General features: G+C 33.9%; 1 protein-coding gene across 2 annotated transcripts in view; it reads left to right on the plus strand.

Annotated features, from left to right (window-relative positions):
* The window catches only part of LOC123711977 (glutamate receptor-interacting protein 2), a 199,393-nt gene that overhangs the window by 162,034 nt on the left and 13,732 nt on the right, over positions 1–23,627 (plus strand). For both annotated transcript variants that reach the window (XM_045664874.1, XM_045664875.1), the window contains 11 exons: positions 5,557–5,766; positions 7,511–7,755; positions 8,189–8,481; positions 10,109–10,284; positions 12,605–12,697; positions 15,415–15,571; positions 16,805–17,031; positions 17,944–18,089; positions 19,197–19,524; positions 21,621–21,776; positions 22,258–22,386. In XM_045664874.1, the coding sequence (XP_045520830.1) occupies positions 5,557–5,766; positions 7,511–7,755; positions 8,189–8,481; positions 10,109–10,284; positions 12,605–12,697; positions 15,415–15,571; positions 16,805–17,031; positions 17,944–18,089; positions 19,197–19,524; positions 21,621–21,776; positions 22,258–22,386 (2,160 nt within the window). The remainder of the gene's footprint in view (positions 1–5,556; positions 5,767–7,510; positions 7,756–8,188; positions 8,482–10,108; positions 10,285–12,604; positions 12,698–15,414; positions 15,572–16,804; positions 17,032–17,943; positions 18,090–19,196; positions 19,525–21,620; positions 21,777–22,257; positions 22,387–23,627) is intronic.

Consider the following 23,627-nt stretch of genomic DNA (forward strand, 5'->3'; position numbering starts at 1 on the left):
CAAATCGGCCGTTTAAGAAGTTCAGTGACCAAATTCCATGTATCGTCACTCGATTTATCAACGAACGAAAAATCTCTCGGCTTTGGTTGGTTTAGCTTGATACACTCCATCCCATACAATGATACACTCTACATAGCCCCAATACACAATTCACAGCATACACCCAATCTCAATAACGAAGATCGAATAAAGAATATACCAATAAAGTACTTTTTAAGTTAATATTAGTAAAAACTGCGCAGCTGTGTATGTTGTTTTGTTGCTTTGCTGATATGCGCTATAGAAACGGAAGAGAAGATAAGTGATGTTGGTAAACGCTTTGGATTTAGTCCCTCCATTTAGTGACAACTCTCCAAAGCCATGAAATGCACAGTATCTTCAGTGTTATATAGAGGTTACACTGTATATAAAGATGGTATATATTGATACTGTAACTTGACTTGATGAACTACAACGTTCTAATGCCCGTCTGGTACAAACATTACAACTACTTGAAATTATTTTCTCGTTACAGTTCTACTCTAAAAAATAATTATTCTTGCAGTTTTGGATGATATTAATAGCATTTTTACTAATTGTTCCTATTCCGTTATTATAGATATTATATCTAAAATAAATATTTTCTTTGTAATCATACTAAAAACAATAGAAACAAGACTTAGGGATAACCGTCAAGAACAATGTAACTCATTACCATTATGTAAACTTGGCTTTTGACTTGGACGGACCCGACCGCCTGACGATAAAGTCTCACAATCTCAGCCCTAGACCCAACGATTGTGTCTAAAGCCAAGTCTGACTATCTAAGTAGATAATTAATAATAGGCCCTTGTCAATAAATGGTAAGAGAATGTCGATCTAGGTGCTGCTGGATCAACAGAGTGACGGAAGCACTGTGCAGCTAAAAGTTAATCATTTAGCGGAAGTCAGTCATTTCGGAGGCCAAGACATTTTTTGTGTCGCAGAGTCATTGGAGTGAGTGCCAATAAATGAAACAGAAAAAAATGTGTGCGTGTACTAGTGTACACACGTAAGAAGTGAGACTTCATTATGGCCTTATTTTTCAAAAAATGATTGACTAAATGCAACTTTAAAGAAATTGGTTCAATAAAATAAAATTAGATAATGTTTAACAAAAGGCTTTTATTATCATAGACATGAATACAAATAATACAATAATTTCATTTTACCTTCTTACTACTAAGATTATTACAGAATTTCATTAATTGTAATAAAATTATTAGTATCGTTATTATATATCTTTGTTATTAATGGCTTTGAATCTCTTTGCATCAACCCTGGTGGGACAAGGAAAAGATGGCGCGTAACGGAGAAATGTGACACGTAACCCAAAAATGTGACGCGTAACCGAAAAATGTGACGGTAAATGTTTTGACAACGACGAAAAAGTAGTTTCACTTCTATAAAATATCAGATGCCAATGTTCACAAATATACAATTTGTAAATGAGAATTCTGCTGATTAAATATTACTCGTTTATGTACTAATTCGTTTATGTACTAATTCGTTTATGTACTAATTCGTTTATGTACTAATTCGTTTATTCATGCAATAGGTAGAAGGACAACGAGGTGTTTAGTTATTCCTCATTTCTTAGAATCTACAAATTATTCATAGAGCTTAAATGGAATTTCAGAAACCCGTTTCCTTAAAAGCTGGAAAATACACTACATTTATTTTAAATAATTAAAACTATTGTTAATTGTTAACGTATAAGGCGTACAGAAATCATGGTTCTTGAAAACTTAACAATTTTGTACATTTACATAAAAATGAATGGAGAAAATATTTATGAAACTAAATTGCGAATTGTAATGTTCTGCTCTGCTGTTCGGCTCTGGGCAGGGTATAGTTAGGTCAAGACTTAACACAATCGTATTATTGCCTCTTTGCACCAATCACATTCAAGCTCCAAGCTAAAAGTCTTTTTATTAGATCTGATTATTGTATTTTCTAAGATTGATTATAAAATAACAAAAGTTTTTAAGCTACTAATTAGTAGTTTATACCATTGCCATGATAAAATTTTAGTGTTCAACTATCTTAAGTTATTTGCAAAACTTCAGTTATAGTAAGCCGTTTCGTCACAATAATTTTTATTAGTTTTATTACAAATGACATTTTGTATGTAGTTAAAATACAATGTATGGACATTTTTTTCATGCGACGTTACCTTTTTGTGCTGCGCGGCTGCGCGGGCGCTATTCTCGTCCCTGCCAACTTACCTTTTGACCTCAGTCGATTTGTATTTTGTAACCATAACTGAAATTGGTTATGAAATTCGTTCATGCGCCCAATTAAGTCTTTTCTTGCTCTTTTCTTTTTAATGAGTTATGATTGCGAAACAAGTGAACATAGCGATAATATTTATAGAGACATACGTCTCGGCCGTCGGTGTTATTTTAAATTAACCGAACTAGGATGACAATGCGCGGGGTTGCCGTTGAAAAAAATGCCATAATGTTTTATTATCTTTGCTGAACTGGAACTGAATATGTTATTTATTTAAAATCGCTAAGCAACCATTACCCACATCAAGAATTGCTGTTAGGTTTTATATAAATTATTTATATTATTGTCTATGGATGAGGAAAGTACGTTCAAATAGGACCGCCTTCGTAGCTCAATAATCGTTGTCTATGCTTGAGAGAATTATAAGCCATCCAGAGCCAAATAAAATAACATGAGCTTTATTCTGATACAAATTTACAGTGCCTGGCCTATTTATCTTATTGTTTCAAGCAACAATTCTTCATTAAATTTTTAATATTGTCGTTTTAAATTAACATATGTGACCGTGACAATATGAATAAATAAATTTTGATTTGATATCAGTGGAAACACTTTTCAAATATAGTATTTTACAATATTTGGAATCTATTTAAAATTTTGTGAATCTCATTATATATATTCAAGATTGAATGAAGCTATCATAAAAAACGATTACAACACAAAACCAGTAATCAACCATTGTTATTATAAAACTATTGGTAACAGCGGCAAACGGAAAACTCAGAAAAAATGCATATTTGTGCCACCAGATGGCGCATTTCTTACATCTTATTACACATTTTATTGACGTAATGAAATAAGGTTTATTGATGTGATGTTTCATTACGTTTAACCTAATTGAAGAGAATTGACAAGAGTTTAAATAATTCTAAAAAAAAACTGAGTAACTGAATGAGACAATTATAATATAGTTATTAGTGAATAGAAGCGAATTATTTATCGGTAAAGGCATTTACAGATAGTAAATTACAATGCATAATCTGCATTAAAAATAATATGCAGAAATTTCGAAGGATTTTTTTGTGCTTTTTTATTTCTTTATAAAATGAAAAAAATATTAAATCTTCGTTGAAGTACCCTCGTTCATTGCCAACAGCTTTTGCCATGACGTCGATTAATGGCACATTTTGAAGATTTAATTGATTTAATACTTTAAACTAATATGCACTCGTCATATTAGTATGATAACTTATATACAAGGTACTAATTCGATTCATTTGTTAAATATCTATCCAGAAACAAACTTTTATTGTAAAATTGCAATACTATAGCATTTGTAATAATTTGAATAATTCAGTTTTATCATAACACATATCTTTTGAGAGCTATATTAGTAGATAAAAGGGTCCTGAGTGCTCATACGAACCTGTCGTAAAGGAACTGACACCTAGAGTATTGGTAGCGATCAGTTAATTCGTAAGGATGGTTATCATGGCAAGAAACACCTTTATAAAAAATCCTTTATAGCCTGTACTAATCACCAATATACCTCTTAGTAGATGAATTATTGATTCATGTATTGGGCTGTTAACAACATTCACGTGTTCCATTGTGCATAATACATCGGTTGGCAAGTGAACTTTAATTAGAGGCCTTTAGATTGTTAAAGAGACCTCCATATAAGGAATTTATAATACGTATTTTCGACTACACTCGCTGTGCATGTTGTATTTATGAGAAGTTGATATACATTTTTTTGTTATTTTATAATGTATATTCTGTAGCAAAGTACAAGGACTTGATTACATTATGTGACAAGATATGATCACAAAAGTATCATGAATTTATAAAAACCTTAATCTTACTAAGCCAGGGTGATGACGAAGATGATAAATTAGAAAACTTAGAAATGAACTATTTTTATTTTTATGTTGAAAAAATAACTAGTACATAAATTAAATAATAATCCTAATCAGTCTGAATGAATCTTTAATTATAATGAGATTAGTTATATTTTCAGATAGTTAAAATATTATAACAGTTTATTTTTATATAATCTCTTTTTAAAATAGTTGATTGTTAAGCATTAAATCCACCGTTATTATCTATATAAAGTTTCACTTTTATTGTCTGTTTAAAAGTAGATAAAATTATAGTCGTTATATCATCCCCGTACTCTAATAAAAAATTACCACGTATAAAGAGATATGTCTAGAGAAGTATATTTTTTACTTTATAGGATTAAAATCTCAAAATATTATATTCATTCATTATAATAACATAAGTATACATTTAAAAATAAATATAAAGAAAAACTGGTTGATATTATTGATTTGATATCACCTACGTCTAAAATATATAGTATATAACTATATATATATATATCGAGTTTTTCATGAAAACATGTATAAATATACAAATGGTTAATCTTAATATATATAAATCTCCTGTCACGATGTTTATCCGCGATGGACTCCTAAACTACTTAACCGATTTTAAATTAAATCGGTTAAGACTTCAACTTAAGAGATAGGATAGCTTAGATCTTTAATTATAGTCGCAATTTTATTTTTATTGCAAATTATTTGTCTATAATTAATTGACAGTCACAATTATCTGTTAACTCCAAAACATTCTAAGAGATGTAGATACTTTTCGACTGGATTGAGTAAGTAATCAATAGATGGCACTGCTATGGTAAACCGACAAACGTGTCATATAAGCTACAATTCAATATCATGATTATCACGTGTTATTGAGGCTAAGTATAAATTAAATTTATTTTGTAGTTAAGGAAATACCGTGAAATTCAATTCTTTCTACTTTTTAAAATTCTGGTGTTAGCATAGCCAACCACGTGTTACTTAGACCGAAGTGAAAATCAAATTCAAATTATAGTGACGATAATACAGTGAAATTATTATTTCGTGTCACGGTATTAAGGCTAACTAAAACCACATTAAGGAGAAACGAAATTTGCGGAGGCAGCTAGTAGAATAATAAATTTCAAATATCTTATAAATCATTTAAGAAAAAAATAATATCGAAAACTGAATAGATTAATTTCTATAGAGATTCAAACATTCATTATCTTCCTCTACTCGACATGTCGCTTTGTACGTAGGGACCTTCGATATTCTATAACGAATTGACTTTATTCATCAAAACTAAATGAATTACAATTTAATGTTTTAACCAGTTTTGTCTCTTTTTATCATAGCGTAAACACCACTTGTCAGAAAGTAACAAATATTGAAATAATTTCGTTATTAGGATTCGTTTTAAAAGCTATTTTGTTTTCAGGTCGTTCAGAACCAGGTGTAATACCTTCGATTGTTGGATTTACCAAGGACTCAGTAGCCCATGAATCCGACCGGCTGGCTCCCGGAGATAGAATCTGCAGCGTCAATGGCATCTCCACTGCCAGGCTTACTAATGAAGAAGTTCTACGATTATTGGACAATGTTGAAGAGAGGGCATCTCTGGAAGTTGAATACTATATGCCTAACTATGGTAAGATATTTAATATACAACTTTTTTTAAGACCGCACATATTACATGGTTACTATTTATATTCAATTAATATCGGTCTAATACCCGCAGCTGAGTTTCATTATCGGACGTCAAGGCAAAATACAAAATACCATCCGTATCACCTCGACGTCCGTCGTTCCACAACTGAACGTTTTCTAAGGCAGTTTTTGCCGCGCACCACCACTATGTGGAACCAGCTGCCCACTAAAGTATTTCCAAACCAATTCGACTTAGGGTCCTTCAAGAAAAGAGCGTACCAATTCTTGAAAGGCCAGCAATGCACTTGCGAGCCTTCTGGCAATGTAAGTGTCCATGGGCGGCGGTATCGATTCACATCAGGTGAGCCTCTTGCCCGTTTGCCTCCTATTACATAAAAAAAAAAGTTAATTATTTATTTGCCTAGTGAGATAATTGATGAATTACAAATAACTATACACTATAGAGTCAGCTTTGTCAAATAAGTAAAATAGTTTTTATTGTAATAAAACCAGTACACGTTATTATTTTATATCTAAACAAATAATATTGATCACATAATTTTAATTCTCTATTTGACATTTGTTTTCATGTCCGAGGCTTCACTAGCATAACGATGGACCACAGTCGTTTTGTTCTGTACGGGACCTTTGCCGCCATTTCAGCTTTTCTGTAATTCAGTTTGTTTCACTGATGGATTTGTGTGGCTGAGAGTGGAGTATGCTGTGTTAGTGTTTTTAACATAAATAAAATCATTTTCTATCATTTCACTCTGTTTTATAGGTTAAATTTAATTAAATTTAAAAACATAAAACATCTGAAACAGTGTGATAATACTAGACCAAATTGATTAACTCCTATTACAATACAAATATAAGGGAAAGTTAAAAAGTAACTTTAAAAAGTTAAAATTGTCACGAGCGTAGGTAACACAAGAAAACAACAACAACAGTTCTCAGACAACAAGTCAACAAGCTAATGTTAAAAACTCTACCACAACAAACTTCCATGTTAATTATTAAGTAACCGCGCGTTGGTATTTTGTTAGTAACTGTATAAAAAAAGTAAAATATAACATTACTAACCTAACCGGCTACCACAGCCGCTTCATCTCAAACTATCGTACATCGATTTAACTAATTAAAATAAAGATTATCATCTATATAATCCAAAGATACCACAACCATTAACAACAATTATAACAACTAAATACAGATAACACAACTTTCTCTGCAGCTGTGATACTTTTGACATTTAACACCTTTTGTCTTTAGTCACCGTGACCACGCACGCTGTGAAGCACGCGAAACGTCACATCGGAAAAAATTTAGAATTACGTAAATAATTATAAGTTTTTAATAATAATACATAGCTTTAATCCGTTCAAAAAGTGTTTTTCTTAACAATTATATTACACAAGAGGGCAGCTATCCTGGATTTCTAGCTTTAAACAACTTAATTGAATTTAAATCTTCTTACCAAGTTATAACATACACCTGTTTTATTTTATATCCGAGGTGTAAATTCATTTGTGCATCCCCTGTCCTCGTTGCAGGGGATGTGGGACCCACAGAATCTGCTATTCAGTGACCTGGTGAGCAATACACACTAAAACCACCTGCAGTTCCTACAAAGCCGCGTGGCAAAGGCTCCGAGGTTGCTCTTGCATTGTACCGCGGCTATAACAGACTTTTACTTTGCTTAGACAACCACTAGTATACTTTTAACCTGAGAATACTTTTTTCAGCATCACAAAATTCCCTGTACATCACAACGAAGCTAGCAGAAGTGCCAGTTGAGAAAGTTGGTGGATCGCTAGGAGTGACAATACGTGGAGGACTTCCGGAAAACGCGGCTCCAACTGCTGATCTGGTGTTGAACAGCAGATCTCTGGATGCGCAACCGTTGGTCATTACTCATGTCAGACCTGGCGGGGCAGCGTACAATACATCTCGAATAAAACCTGGTGATCGGCTGTTGAAAGTTGATCATGTGAGTAAACAAACATATTCTTCTTCTTTTGGTGCCTCTCCATTACTAGAGGTTGGCCATCTAGTGAAGCGTGTCTTGACCTGTGCCAGATGCAGAAACTCTTTCGCAGTCGCAGTATCCGTCCGGAGTGGACGTTCTAACGTTCTTAACCCATTTCATAATATTTTGTCCTTCAACCAACATGCCTTTTACCCTGAACAAAACAGATTACCTTTAATCTTAGTGAGTCAAGCTCAGCTGTTTTCTTAGACTGATAAAAAAGATAATCGCGATGGGTTCCTGCGGGGAATTTCCTTACAACTCGAATCGGTTCCTTGCGAAAGAATATTTTTTTATACAAACTTCTATACTATACAGTATCAAAGCATCGCTCTCAAAAAATACCTAAAAACCTTTATATAGAGAAGACTTTGACTTATTATCTTTATTCCAGATATCCCTAACAAACAAAACACTATCAGAAGTCCATCAAATACTCCAGAATTGCCCGCAAGTGACGAGCCTAACTATCGAGTATGATGTATCTATCATGGAATCTGTTAAGTTGGCGAGTGGGCCCTTACTTATCGAGATTGAAAGGCCGTGTAACGAGGACTTGGGGCTTTTCTTGAGTAATCAGCGGTATTCTGACGATGTATATAGTTCTGGATCTGACACGTACCAAAGGGTTGGGACGTGTAACGCAATTTACATTGACAGTATATTACCTGCGAGTATTAGTGACAGGTAGGTGAATATTTTTTAAATAGAAATCATAAATCATCTATATATAGTGGTGTTAATTTTGTTCAAGCATATATTTATTTATTTCGTATTCCTATCACTAACAAATATTATAAATAACAAAAAAAACTATAGATATAGCTTAAGATGGAATACATAATATATACAAAAAGGTTCCAAATAATATTTACAAAAGGAAATAATCTGTAAAAATTGTTAAATACATTTAACTAAGTAATATCTAATTCGGCTGTGGTGTGTGACAGTACATACCGTAAGTAAGGGCGTGTGTGTGGAGTGTGCTCTATAAATATTCTTAATACATTAAATTAAGCATATTTCGCATCAAGTCGAGACTAGAATAATGGTCGTTGTATGTCCAGGCCGGGCGATACAAAACTGAGTTTTTTGCATAGTTAGTGTGAGGGACATAAAAAACACATTTGAAATGTCATATTAGTAGCATTATATCGTATAGATTCATCGAGAATCTAAAGTATCATTTTTTTAATATTAAAAATGCTTAAACGAAATCTGTTAACCAAAATGATCGTAATATAATCAAGGTGTGCATGTATTTGCTGCAGTTCAAACAATTTGTATGACTCAAAACTTAGCGATTAAAAAGAGTGGCGGAAAGTTTTTTGCCAGTTCTTCTTGCCTTTGACTTGCGAACTGGTAGTAAATGTAAATTTACAATTAATTTAACTTCTTTTCTGATGTTGATAAGTGTACTTGTTTCCCAATATGAATAAAGTTATTTTGAGTATGAGTTTGGTAATAGTGATTAAAAAATAATATTTATAAAACTTTTATTTTTTAAAGTTCAATATGAAAAAAAAAACAATGCGCACTTACTTATTCTGTAATTAGCAAGAAAGTTTGTTGTAGAGCTTTTAACATTAGCTTTTGACTTTTTCCTGTGTTCGCGGGTACGTACGCTCGTGACATTTTTAACTTTTGCTTATATTTGTTTTGTGATAAAAGTTTACCAATTTTTAATAACTGAACAATTATTGTTCTATTCATACTATAAATTCATAGTTAAAATATAAAACAGTTAAAATATTTTATTCGTTACCATTGTTAAAATGGAAACTACGACGAAGTGCTACCTTTAGTGGTGCTTTTTTAATGTAAATTTAAACAAATTTGGCGACTATGTCAGACATCCGTCATTTTTTTAAGCAGTTTTTGTCACACACCTCTATCATGTGGAACCAGCTACCCACTGAAGTATTTCGGAACCAACTCGATTTATTGTCCTTCAAAAAAAGAACATGCGAGCGAGCTTTGAGCCAATGTGAGTGTCAATCGGCGGCGGTATCACTTAATATTAAGTTTGCGACCTGTTAAATAAAAAATAAAATAAATAATCAACTGCTAGTTAATAATAAATAATGGCGTGATATTAAAGTTTTGTTTTTATTTAAATATGTATATGTAATATTAGTCGGTGTTTAGTTTATTTATTAAATTTGATTTCATACAGTCTATTTAAATTATATGAACTAAACATCAACTTTTAGCCTGGAATATAATGTTTATTCTATACAAATAGGTTACATGAGTAAAAAAAGTGAAAAAGAAAAAATATAAACAAGTATGTACTACTTCTACCCTATTTTAGATGTGGTGCCCTCCATCCTGGCGACCAGCTGTTAGCATTTGACGACCACGTCATTGATGGCAATACCTACACAGCGGAAGAAGTGATGTGTTACTTGGAGAACTGTGAACCTGGTTTTACGAGACTTCATATAGCTCCGCGACATATCCTGGCACATGGTGGAAGATTTCCTAGAGGTATGTTATTTAATATTTAATTTTTTTTTAATGGAATAGAACCGCGCACCACCGCTATGTGGAACCAGCTGCCCACAGAAGTATTTCCAACCCAATTCGACTTAGGGTCCTTCAAGTAAAGAGCGAATCAATTCTTAAAGGGTCGGCAACACACTCGCGAGCCCTCTGGCATTTAGAGTGTCCATGGGCGGCGGTATCACTTAACATCAGGTGAGCCTCCTGCCCGTTTGTTTTATAAAAAAAAATATTAATAGGGTAAAGACAAAAGTCATGTTATTCGTACGGGTTGGACTCCACACACGTTCTGGCGAACTGGCAGACTTTTAATTTGTGGACAAATTTGTATATTTATGATCACTCATAAAGGAGGATGTGACGGTGAAATCCGTAGGCGAACACAGATGGCTTCAGCAGTGAGCAAACTGACCAGAATATGGCACAACTGAAACGTGTCAAGTACTATAAGCAAGCTCTTTAGAACTATTGTATTTTCGACTCAGAGTGCTGGTGAAATCATGCAGCGGATCGAAAAAAATTAGAGGGATTTGAGATCAGGTGCTGGAGGAGAATGTTGCGAATACCATGGACTGCAAAACTAGTTAGTTATAATGAGGCCATTCTCAACCAACTAAAGATCACCACAATTAGACTGTCAATAATCATTTACAATAAATTTAGCCATGTTGCCAGGAGGTTACCTACAAAATAGTCTCGACAAGTTGGTAATGGCGGGGAGGAGTTATGGCAGGATCGGGGTCGATACGCCTACAAAATAAAGACCCTACATCCCTGCACTAACACAAGCTGGTAATAGATTGGAGACAGCAAGTCAACGTGTATCGGTTAGAGCTTTTCAAGACAGACACTTCAGTAATGAAGACTACGAAGAAGATGATAAAACATTTTGAACAAGAAAATTACTATCAAACAAAACCTGCGATCGGTTTGTCTGAAAAGACATAAACTAAGTATGAACTGTACATCAAAAATTTGTTGGTTGTTGACATACGGGAGTCGTAATAATACCATAGGAGTCACCTTTCGTCCACGTACGCCACAAATTATGAATAGCCAAATTAGGTATTACATACGTATATTTAAATGTATTGTAATAATTTTTATTGTTTCTTCGCTTTTGCAAATGTTTTGACATTTTTGTAAATATTATGTATTCCATCTTTGGCTATGTTTTTAGTATAATTGTTTGTTATTAAATATTATTTTTGTTACCTGTAGGATTACGTAATAAATAAATAGTGTAGGTAAATAACCTACGATTATGGCCTAAAACCTAGTACACTTTTAAGTTCACCATAGACACGGAAACTAAGGGAATGCTCTACATTAGAATCCGACCATAAATCCTTTTGGGAACTTTTGGGAATAAGGCTTAAATCTAAGGTTTCAATCGGACGAATAAAAAATAAAATACATACATAAGTTGTCTTATCTTATAAAAACAGAGACTTACAATGTACTTGTCACTTTAATTATAATTTGTTTTTACGTTAAAGCAATCCTATGAATGTTAATGTCATTTTCTAATTTAATTATTTTGAGAAAACTTAATTCATTCACAAATCATATTTAAAAATTAACAATACCTTATTTCATATGACCCTCGTCAATAATAATTAGAAATAAATTCTATACGATGTTTTCCTTTACCACAGCCGAGTTCAAACGCACGACCGTATAATCCATATCTTTTGCCCCGGGAAACAAAGTCCTAGAGTTCTATTACGACTGTTTTAATGTTTTCTCATTTTTGACTTCCTAACTATAACTGAATATCAGAATATTTGCAAAACGTAAAGAAACACGAGGATTTCTTTATTTTAAGGAAATTATTTTATTAACAGTGTCAGTAATACTAGTTTACTTCATTTTACTTTCCTAAAATAGATCGCAACAACGTTATTCTACCAAATACTCATATAAGTGGTCATAATATATCACCGATTCACTAATAATACCGCGAAAATAGTGGTAATACATTATTACGTTCTAGACATTCGTCAAAATTACTGTCGTAATGTGCCGTTGCTGTGTCATCTGTAATTATGTTTAAACACTGAAACAATCGTAAAACGCTTTTGCTCTTTAGTCTAATAAGATGAAGCAAAAATCAATTATTTTCAAAATAGCTTTCATTATATTACATATATATATATATACATGTAATGTAATGTATTTTTAAATGTAATTTTATAAAGCAAGTATTAATACATGTCTACTGATAAGCCATATTATAATTTTATTACAATGTCACATGTCAGGATATGACATTTTCGTGCCATTAGAAAATGTTTTGTTTCAGAAAATTCAATATCCGGTACGCTGAATCCTAAGAAACAACGCCAAAGATATAGACAAAGTTCCATGCCTAAACTGGGTGGTCAGGATGATTTTGGTGAGTACTATCTTCTAAATAATATTTCATTAAATTAATTTATTTAATCAACAAATTTTAGTTACAAATTTATTTTTCTTTCTTTTATAGATATTGATGTTTAGATTAAAATTATTTTTTGTTACCTGGATGTGTACCAGATTAAGCTGTAAATCTTTATCAATAATTAAAAAAGAATAATAAAGAACTGCTCCATATATTGGAAAGAAAAAACCTTTTCATAGTTCTTATGTTCTAATATTGAGTTGAAAGCTCTTTTGGAATCTCGCTGTTGACCTTAAGGGCCTTTACAGCTCAGCTCGGGCTGTTTTGGCGAGCGTAGCTCGGCCAGAATGGCGTTTTATACCGCGGCTAGCGCAAGGGCGTCTCCTGTGAGACTCGAACCTCGGCTTGGGCCGTCGCGGGGTGGTCAATCGCCTGAAGGGCAGGACGGAAGGTCACTGGAGTGAGCGAAGTGCGAAGTAAAGGTCCTCGCCTTCCCCGGTGAAGGCGGTTTTTTACCCTAATCTGTGAATTTCTATTTTTATTATTGGCCGCGCGGGCGGCATTTAATTTATTGTTTGCTACAGTAATTGGATCGTCCGGATCCGTTAGAATGTGTCGGGGCCTCCTACGAGCCCTTTTTGTCGGGAAAGGGGTGAAAGCTCAAATCATGCATCAACCTTTTAAAGGCCACGAACTCGCGAGCCGTCTAGCATTGAGTCCATGGAACTCACTTAACATTAGGTGAGCCTCTACCTCAGTGTATCCCATCGTGAGGCCCACGTGCCACTACGGGGCAATTTTTTTAATACGGGGTCCTTTGAAAGTTCATTAAAATTATTTGTAATTTGAAAAACTGAAAGATTTTCATTATATGTTTTGAAATTGTACTTACCGTGTTTAGTTAACAATTTCTTTCTAAAACCTATCACTAAACAAGTGATCAATATTTTTTATACATTACAAATTATGAGTTTGGGGCATAATAATTTTGGAATGGCTAAGGCCATGACACAAATAGGTTGTGAAACACTTCTCTAGTCACTTTACCCCGAGTTGAGTAAAAAAATGCATGGTTTAAGTGCTTTTAAATAGATACCCAGATAATAATAAGACTTTATCAAGCAGAGTATACTATAATACATTAAATAAAATAAATTATTAACGATACTGATAATATGTTATGCATAAAAGATTCTCTAAAGGAAGTCTAATCTAAGTCCAAGATGGATAAAAAAACAGTATAGCTTATATCTTAGCTTATCATTTCTGCTTCCTCATCCTTCTGGGCCGGACCTGAACGTGCCGTTCATTTTTGTACCTTACCAGTTTTAAGCAAGTATTAATCTCGTGCACAGCTGGAGTCGAATGGACGACATCAGTGCTGGCGTGGCTTACCACTAAGCTAACACTGCCCTTTTATTAATAGAGGCATGATAAAGCACGCGTTATAACCTTTTAAGGTCTGGAATTCTGTTACTGTTTCATGATCTTTTAAATCTAAAAAGTAACTAGGAGCCATCTGTGCCTGCACACCCCGTCGACCGAGTCTTAGGCAAGCCGGTTTCCTCACGATGTTTTCCTTCACGTTCGAGCGAATGTTAAATGCGTATATAGAAATAATTTCTTTCTATATACCTATATATATGCCGGGAATCGAACCTAGGCCAATACTGTGTAAGAGGCATGATTACTCTTCGATAAGAGTATGCTAATCAATAAGATTAAGCTTCTTCTCTAAGTTATCTTATCTAAGTTAATTCAAAACAAAAGCCGTTTTCGTGTAAGTTCTGGTAAATATTATTAAAATGAAATTTCCATGTAATATCTAACTGCATATCACTATAAATCACAATAAAAATACGCTTAAATAAAGAACAGGAAAACCAGGAATAATTTAGAAAATTTATTGCCAAGAATAACAATTTCACCAACGTTTTGTAGCAAAAAGCGTTCAAACAATTTTTTGTGAACCAACTTTGAGATTTCACGCCCCCAATATTTGTTTAGGCCCATAATCGTACTATGGGGTTGTTTATTGTGAAGTCCAAACCTCGAACAAAAACTTGGTAATGTTTGGGAATACTTTGTAAATGTTTTACGACACCTTTGTAATGGAGATTGAGTCGTCCAAGCGTATTTAATGTTAGCGCAAATCGTATCAAAGTTAATCGTTTTTGAGGTTGTTTTTTTTACTTTTACTTTGATTTCGAATACAATCGAAAATATACGATATATATATATATCCATATTTTATCACCAATCACAATAAACAAAACCGCGGCATAATTCGTCTTTTGTTTTAATTATATCTGTTTAAATTTGGTCAAATAGTGTCTTCCCAATTTAGTTTTCTAGGTGTTTTAGCTCATGGCCTCAGATTTTTGTATCTGTTTTATAATCATTTGTCTATCTCATAGACAAGTAGTTGATCATCCTCCTGTGCCTGACACACGCCGTTGACATTCTGGGTCGCAGGGAAAGGGTCCTTCACCGTTGGAGTGAATGTTAAATTCGGATATAGAAAGAAACTCCATTGGTTCACAGCCGTGAATCGAAGCTACGACCTCAGGGATGAGAGTCACACGCTGAAGCCACTAGGCCAACACTGTTCAAGAATATATTTCACTAACTTTTAATTTTAAATACCAAATTACAAAGTACCAGTGTCTTTAAAACGCTTTTAGATGCTTTACTCACTTCCTGTATATGAATATAAGATAATATTTTTCCAGACAACCAGCAAAACTACATGAGCATGGGCGTGTGTAGAACGGAATCTCTGAACATACAGTTGGAAGTGCCTCCGGGGCAGAGCAGCGGACTCCTAGTACACGAAGATAATGCTACGTTAGTCATATCACATGTTGCGCCACAGTCACCAGCCTACAGGTTCGTTTTTAAGTAGATTCAAACATTTTCGTTGTACTTTTTACTTCTAGCAGCTAAAAGTTTTATTTCCTGTTCCCCAACTATAGGTATTATGGCAGATATTAAACAAAGCAAATGACAAGTAAGAAAACACTTATTAAACGGATTGAAGCTATGTATTATTATTATAAACTTATATAGTTTCGCATGCTTTACAGCGTGCGTGGTCAACGTCGGAAAAATTTAAAATTATGTAAATAATTATAAGTTTATCGTAATAATACATAGCTTCAATACGTTTAAAAAGTGTTTTCTTAATGTGTAAAAGCTATGTTAACAAAAGACAATACTAAATGACAAGTATTCAAAGTTGGTAATTTTTTTTGTATAGAAATTGAAGAAGTTTTTTCGTTCTAAGTTATGCTACAATTGCTATATTTCTAATTAGATTTTAAGATTTTTAGTATAAGTCTTACTTCGCGGACTCTGGGATCCAAAATGTGCTCCAAAACGTGAAAAATCCAAAGCTTTGCCACTTCCCGCCAATGGCTGGCTTTCAGCAGCCTCACCAGTCATCCTTAACTTTCTCGAACCAGAAATAGAGAGCATTTTTAATTTTTTGTATATTATAATAAAAAGACCTTTGCTCAGCAATTACGTTTATAAATTTTGTACTAGTGTCCCAAAACGTACCCAAAATGTCAACAGTTAGTCTGTGTAGAAAGAGAACTGTCGTGGTATTTAGGGTTTGACCTGTGCTATTTTTGTTATTATTTTGACACCACTATTACGTAGTTTGACATGAATCTCGATACATAAAATTAAAATAACTTTTGTGAATAAAAAAAGGACGCGTAGATATGTTTCGTTCTTTGCTTGTTTGAATTTTTATGTCCTTGTATTTTGTATAAGTTCTAAGTTTTGTTTTTCCCCTACGTTGGGGAAAGATTTGGGTTGTTGATTCTTGTAAAAACAGCAAAGGAGTGGCACTCTTTCCATCTTCCTGAAACAGTACTCACTTAACATCAAGTGGAATTTGGCCAAACGTCTATCCTGTTTTGTATTTAAAAAATCATATTAGTTTACGTAACCACCACGAACGTTTTCTTTCCGAAAACACTCTATCTTGTACTTGTATTAATTTGCAGAGAGAGACAATGCTAATGTTATTATACCCCGGGCACAATCAGCCAAAATATGACAGAACCTTAATCAACAAATCAAACAACGAATAATTTAAATTTACTATTATAGATCGGGATGTCTCCAAGTGCGGGATCGAGTGATGTCTATAAACGGTCACGAGAATCTAACTCTTGATGTGGCAAACGAAATTCTTCAGCGAAGAAATGATTCGCATAACCCAAAATATCTGACCTTGAACGTTGAATTCAGTATGCCCAATACTATTGAGGCGTCGAGTGGGGTCTTTACTGTAAAGCTTGCGAAGACCACGGCAGGTCTTGGAGTTACGATCACAGGTAAAAACAAGTTCAAATACCTATGAAAAGAAAAAATCTGTGGAGGAACAGATGAACAGTTCCTACGTCCTAATGGATGGAACTTTGACCACTCTGACTGGCAGGCCAAAGGCCCCAATCGTTATGGTAGAAGTGGTATATATCTTTAGCAGTCGGAAGATTGTTGTCGCTACAACACATTAACGCGTACAATGTATATATATTGTATACACATTGCGCTCCGCGCACTTGCAACAGCTCCGCGTAGTGGATACGCCACTACGCGGAGCTGTTGCGTTATTGCTACTTTGCGAACGTGGAGGGTGAACGGTGCGCGCTCCGTGCTCATCGCTCCAACGGGTGGCGGTAAATTGGGCGAACACAAAGGGGAGCTCAGTCTGTTCGTGGACGCGAGCAGGCGTGTTTTTATGGAGATACGCGTTACCGTCTCGAAGGTTCGCGAACATAGTGGATACCCGGCTTTATACATATCCAGAATTGTGATCCATTATATATATACATATATATCAATTAGTTATATCAAAAACTACTGAATCGATTTATAATCTTAATATATAAACATAATTATACACCAATTAAACCCAGATTATCAAATTTTATCTTATTCCATCAATGTCACTCAATATATAGGTATACTAACAATATTCTTTTCTTGTCAGTTAAGATATTTATTTATATATTTTTATTACCATGCCAAATCCTTTCAGTTGGTAGCTCAGTCGTGGTCAGCGATGAAACATCTGGAGCCAACTATCTTAGACTTGATCGGTCCATCTGATCATTGAACCACGTGATTTGCCGTGATTAGCAACCTCGATGAATTTCTCCAAGTTCTCATCGCCTTTGAGTATTTAAGAAATGTCCTTCATTAAAAGTTATTTACTGTGTTCTGAATAATAAACATATTTGCAGGTTGCAAACAGAAGCTATTAAGTAATGAGGAACCAATGGTGATATCAGATATCAAACCAGGTTCAGTGGCCCATCGAAGTGGCGCATTGGCTCCGGGGGATCATCTCCTGGCTATTAATGGACAGCCTTTACATAATTTGTCACTGGTAATATATTAATCGAAATGACTGCCTTATTAATCCTTAATATTTACATAATAATACGTTAAATTTTGCACAAACATTATTTATGCTATTAATTGTCATGTGGTAGACTGTAGAGTAATGACATAGAATAGAATTAATTATTCTGTTTATCAGACAAGAACATATATTTACTTTATACGAGAAAAATAATTGAAAAATTGCATGGCAGAGTGTTTAAAAGTTTTTATTTATACTCAAACTCAGAATAACATTCTTCATATACGTAACTTATGAACGTCAACAGAAAAGACTTTAAATTGATTCTTAATTTACATTAACTACAAGTTCGCAAGTCAATGGCATAGAGCGGGCAAGAAACTCTCTTTTAATCGCCAAGTTTATACAAATTGTTTGAACTGGAGCTAATCAATCAGTCAAATGTATAAAAAGCTTTATTGAATAATTTACGTTTAACGACATCGGAGCTTGTTGTAAAAACCAACTTCCATAGGAGTGATTTATCTTCTGGAGCCTGGTTTGACCTACGCTTAGATTGGTTCGGTTTCGAGGATTATACTGGTGAAAGTCACCATTTATTTTAAATATATGTACTGAATTTTTGTATCGTTTTGATATTATATTAACTTACTATTATTATGTAGATAAACACACTAGCAGCTTAATAACGCGTATTTGCGGACATGTAGAAATTATGCAACCTGTTTTTAAAAGAGTTTAAAGAGGGAAGATTATATTATCTTCAGTATGTATTGATTTAATAAATTAATCCTCATATATAAATAGTATCTGCTTAGGCAGCGTTTACCTTGTAATACCTTTTCGATGTGTTACAGGGGCGGAAAGGAGATTTTTAATAATATTAATACGCGATTTAAATACTAACAAATGTATATTAGCGACTTTTCGGTTCCTTACGCTCACATCATTGTGACTTAGATAAAAATTGGTGTTCAAGAAATGTTTCAGTAGAGGGTAGGTAGGTTCAGTAAAACGTTACGACGCGTTACATGGGGGGGGAGGTAATCAAAAATTGCCAAAAATGCGAACGCGCGCGCGATCTTTTAAAACACGAAAAATCTGTATTAAAATTAAATTATTATTTATCAGGACACAGCATTCAACATCCTTCAAAACTCACCTGAAGATATAATAACATTAAAAATCCGCAAACGCGATTTGACTGACGACTGGGCGAACATACACAAGCAAAATGCAAAACTCACTTTGCAAAGCTTTAGTAGCGTGGAAACAAAAGCTGTTATACACAGTGAAGAGGACTCCGGGCATACCGACAGTCCTAATAATAGCGGGAAGGACAGACATGACGCGGTTTTTATGGTAGAAATCATAAGACCAGACAGTGGGCCGCTGGGATTAACAATAGCTGGAAGCGAGGATGTAACGCAGCCTATACTACTGAGCGGGCTTATTGAAGGTACGTATGTCTTTACAAATTTCGTAATCTTACAACTAAGATAAAACAATTATACTAATAATATAGCCAAAGACTCATATGATACAAAAAGGGTCAAACATTTACAAAAGGAAATAATCAATAAAAAATATTAAACAAATTTAACTAAGCAATACTAATTCTGCTGTGCTGTGTGATGGTGTGAAAGTGATGATATGTACGTAAGGGTGTGTATGTGGGGTGTGCTCATGATGCAGGTGATCTAGCGTCATAGATATTCTTAATACTCCTTCTTAGCATAAGATAGTAGTAGATAGTGATAGTAAATTTTACATTAAATTATATAAGAATGAAAATGCTTAAGCGGAATCAAGTCACCGTTACCAGTTACACACCCAATATAATTTTTTAGGCTGAAAACCTATTGATTGGTGTTTTGATTTAAAAATGGATTGGCATTATGCTTAGTGAGCTATATTTGTGAGCTTAGGATTTTCTTAATCATAATCATTAAGATTTTGTGAACTGGAAAACTGAAGAATTTCCCAAAATATATTTTCAAGAAAAGAGCGTACCAATTCTTAAAAGATCAGCAACGCACATGCAAGCACTCTGGCGTTGAGATTGCGGTATCACTAAGCATCAGCTAAGCCTCCTGTTCCATAAAAATAAAAATCTTAAAAGGAGTATTTAATTTCGGAACAGGAATTTTAAGAAAAACACTTATAATTATTTACATAATTCTAAAACTTAATTTTTTTCCAACGTTTCGCGTGCTTTTCAGCGTGTGTGGTCAAACAAAAGACAATACTAACAGGAATTTTGTTCGTTAAGCTTATTTGATTTTTGCACGATTGGATAACATCACGGAACTGAATTATCTTACCCAAAAGTTTGACATTATGTGATATTCCGATCACCTACATGACTTTTATACAGAGATAGAAATATACTGGTCCTAACAACACTCTATATAGTGTTACCAGCCAAAAAACTGTATTAAAAAAAATACATGTACAGTTAAAAGAGAAAGTGCACTATACCCCACACTAGGTTTCCTATGTTGTGGATAGTAAAGTCAGTCTCTTCCTGTTGACATGTTAACCGTACTTCAGATAATAATTTCTAGATAACACTTACATTGTATAATTAGTTATAATTGTTAGATTATTTCGTGTCACCATGTGCCAGATACTGCTTAAGATGTTTAGTGAATATATATAAAGTTTTGAATCGATAGTGAAAATTTTGTTTTTAAGAAAGTGGTTATAAAAAAACCTCTGAAAGTGAAGATAAAGACTGCTTTTTGTTTAGTACCTTGTATGTTTGCGTTGTATCAAAATACGAAATTTTTAATTATAACAGTCTTACCGTTAGAAGTTTTCTTTGATGAATTAGTATTGGTAGGTGATATAACTGTGTTATTATTAAATGCCAGTTAAAACATATCCGCAAAATTAATATAATTTTATAGAAAATTATTTATGCATTCACTGTCAATTACTGTCGAAATTTAAATATGAATACGAAGTGATAATGACATGGACAAGTAACTAATTTAACATACTTTGTTGTGTATCTGTTTTAAAAAGCAAGTATATATTAAAATACGAAATTCTAGGCTACATAAAAACAAGAGTCGAGCACGATATGTGTAAATTTTATGAGTAAAAAATGAATCCAAAATATAAGTTATTTAAAAATCAAACGGATGTCACACGACTGAATCGAAAAAATCTATCAGTTGTCCCATAAATCTGCAATAAAAATAATAAGATAAAAATGAGTCAGTGGCGGCACAAGCTTTTTAGATCTGGGCCCCAAATTTCTGTCTCGGTATCATGGTCAATCTAATAGGCAAGGCTGATCACCTAGATCAGCCTTCTGTGCCTGACACACGCCGTTGACTTTTTAGTAAGGCATACCGGTTTCCTCACGATCTTTTCTTTCACCGTTCAAACGAATGTTATATGCGCATAGATAGAAAGCCCATTGGTGCACAGCCGGGGAGTGAACCTCGACGACCTCAGGAATGAGAGTCGCACGCTGAAGCCACTAGGCCAGCACTGCTCTGATTCCGAATATTAATTAAGATTTCTAATAGAGTTTAATTATAGGTGGCTTGGCTGAAAAGTGTGGGAAACTGGCCATTGGAGATGAGCTGCTCAGTATAAATGGCGAGAGCGTCCTAAACAAACCTTTATCGGAAGCAATCAAGTTGTTACAACAAAGTGGGCAAAGAATTCAGCTGCAAATGTGTAGGAAAGTCACTGGTGAGTGTAGTAATAGCGCTTCTTAAGGCATTTTAACTAAACATTTCATCAGCATCACCTTGATGGCTGGAAGTCTTCCACGGTCAGCTTCTTAAAACATCTTCATTTGCGAACTAGCGAACTGGGGAATCGATTTCCAGTTGGGATCTTACCTGGAGATATGATCGCCAATTGTTCAAAGAAAGTGTGTACCCCTCCATCAAAACCCGGCAACGCACTCACAAAAGTGGGTCCATTGGCTACGATGGCTGCCCCGGCTTGTATGCGATTTTCTACAAAAAGGATTTACAATAGTGCAGATTTATCGGAAAAGTATTCGCGATATAATTTGTCTCATTCATATTGCAATTCAATTTCAATCAACATCATAGTATTTTTTTATGAAATGACGGAGAAAAATCTATAATATTTTTAGTTTAACTGTTTACAGCAACATTTTCATAATTAAAAATTATATTTGCATTATGTACGGTATTGATAGGTCATTTGGACTGCGGTGAATCGAGTGCAAGGGATTCTAGCCATTCCACGTCAAGTCCAGGGCTCTCAAACGACAGTGCTGTGGAGTCCTGGGACCAGAATACGCCCGTGAGGACGAGTGGTAATTGTGGTTAGTACTTTAATATTTTAGGTTTAAATAGGAGTTAATACTTCTACCGCTACTGGACATATCGCCCTAAATACTTCTAGCTGTAAGTGTATTTAATTTTCTTTGAAATTTATTAGAATTATACCGAAACTAATATTTTAAGTGTTTAATTATATTTATAACGTAAACCATTTTCATATTCTCAACGCTTCCGAGTAGATGGCATTAATTGATTCGATTATTCAGACTTATTTCTTTAATATTTTAAATAGTTAGTGTGATTATTTGGCTTTTTTGTTTATAATTTATGTACGCTGCTTAGGGTGAAACAGATTAAATACTGAGGTGTGATTATTGACCAAAATCTAAATTGGCACGCGCATGTTGATGCAGTAATAAAAAGGATACGTAGGTTAAGCTCGATTTTTTGCAATCTACGTCATGTAGCGGAACCAAACATCATATATACCGTGTATAAAACATTAGTTCAATCTGTTATCACCTACTGTATCACAGTGTGGGGTGGTTGTGCGAAAACCAAAGTTCTAGCACTTGAAAGAGCTCAGAGAGCAATTATAAAAATAATGTTACTAAAAAATAAAAGTTTTCTAACTGAAGAGTTGTACAAGTCTTGCAAACTACTGATCATACGCCAGCTCTATATTCTCCGTTGTGTCCTTAGGAGACACGCAACCTCTCCACATAGAACAGACACACCTCAAAAAAGGACCCAACATAATATAATAAGCTACACAATTTGCAAGACAATCTTTGCACGTAAGCAATACAACAATCGCTCAGCTTATCTCTATAATAGTTTAAATAAAACCCTTAGCTTTCATAATCTTACATACCATAAATGTAAAATAACTTTAAACCATTGGCTCGGTACACTCAACTACAACAAAACAGAAGCATTGTTAAATCATCTAATATAATTTTTTCCTTAATCCATCTTTTCATGCAACACGCGCACACATTTGTTTCGTCTTTCACAAACACATTACATAGTCATCATAATATATTCATATATTTGTTTATTTTTATTTATTTATTTTTCTTTTTTTTTAAACCAATTGTGTTGGTTGATTTAAAGAAGAGCGAAGCTTCCCTGTCACAGGTCTCTGACTTACTAGGGAGGCCTCTATCTGAATTGTATTGTACATATATCTGAACAAATAAAGAATTTTGAATTTTTTGAATTTTGAATCTACCTCTTGTACTTCGCTCGTTAGCGATAATGCCGCATGTTGCGCAATAAC

Source organism: Pieris brassicae, chromosome 7, assembly GCF_905147105.1.
Source record: "Pieris brassicae chromosome 7, ilPieBrab1.1, whole genome shotgun sequence".
Lineage (NCBI taxonomy): Eukaryota > Metazoa > Arthropoda > Insecta > Lepidoptera > Pieridae > Pieris > Pieris brassicae.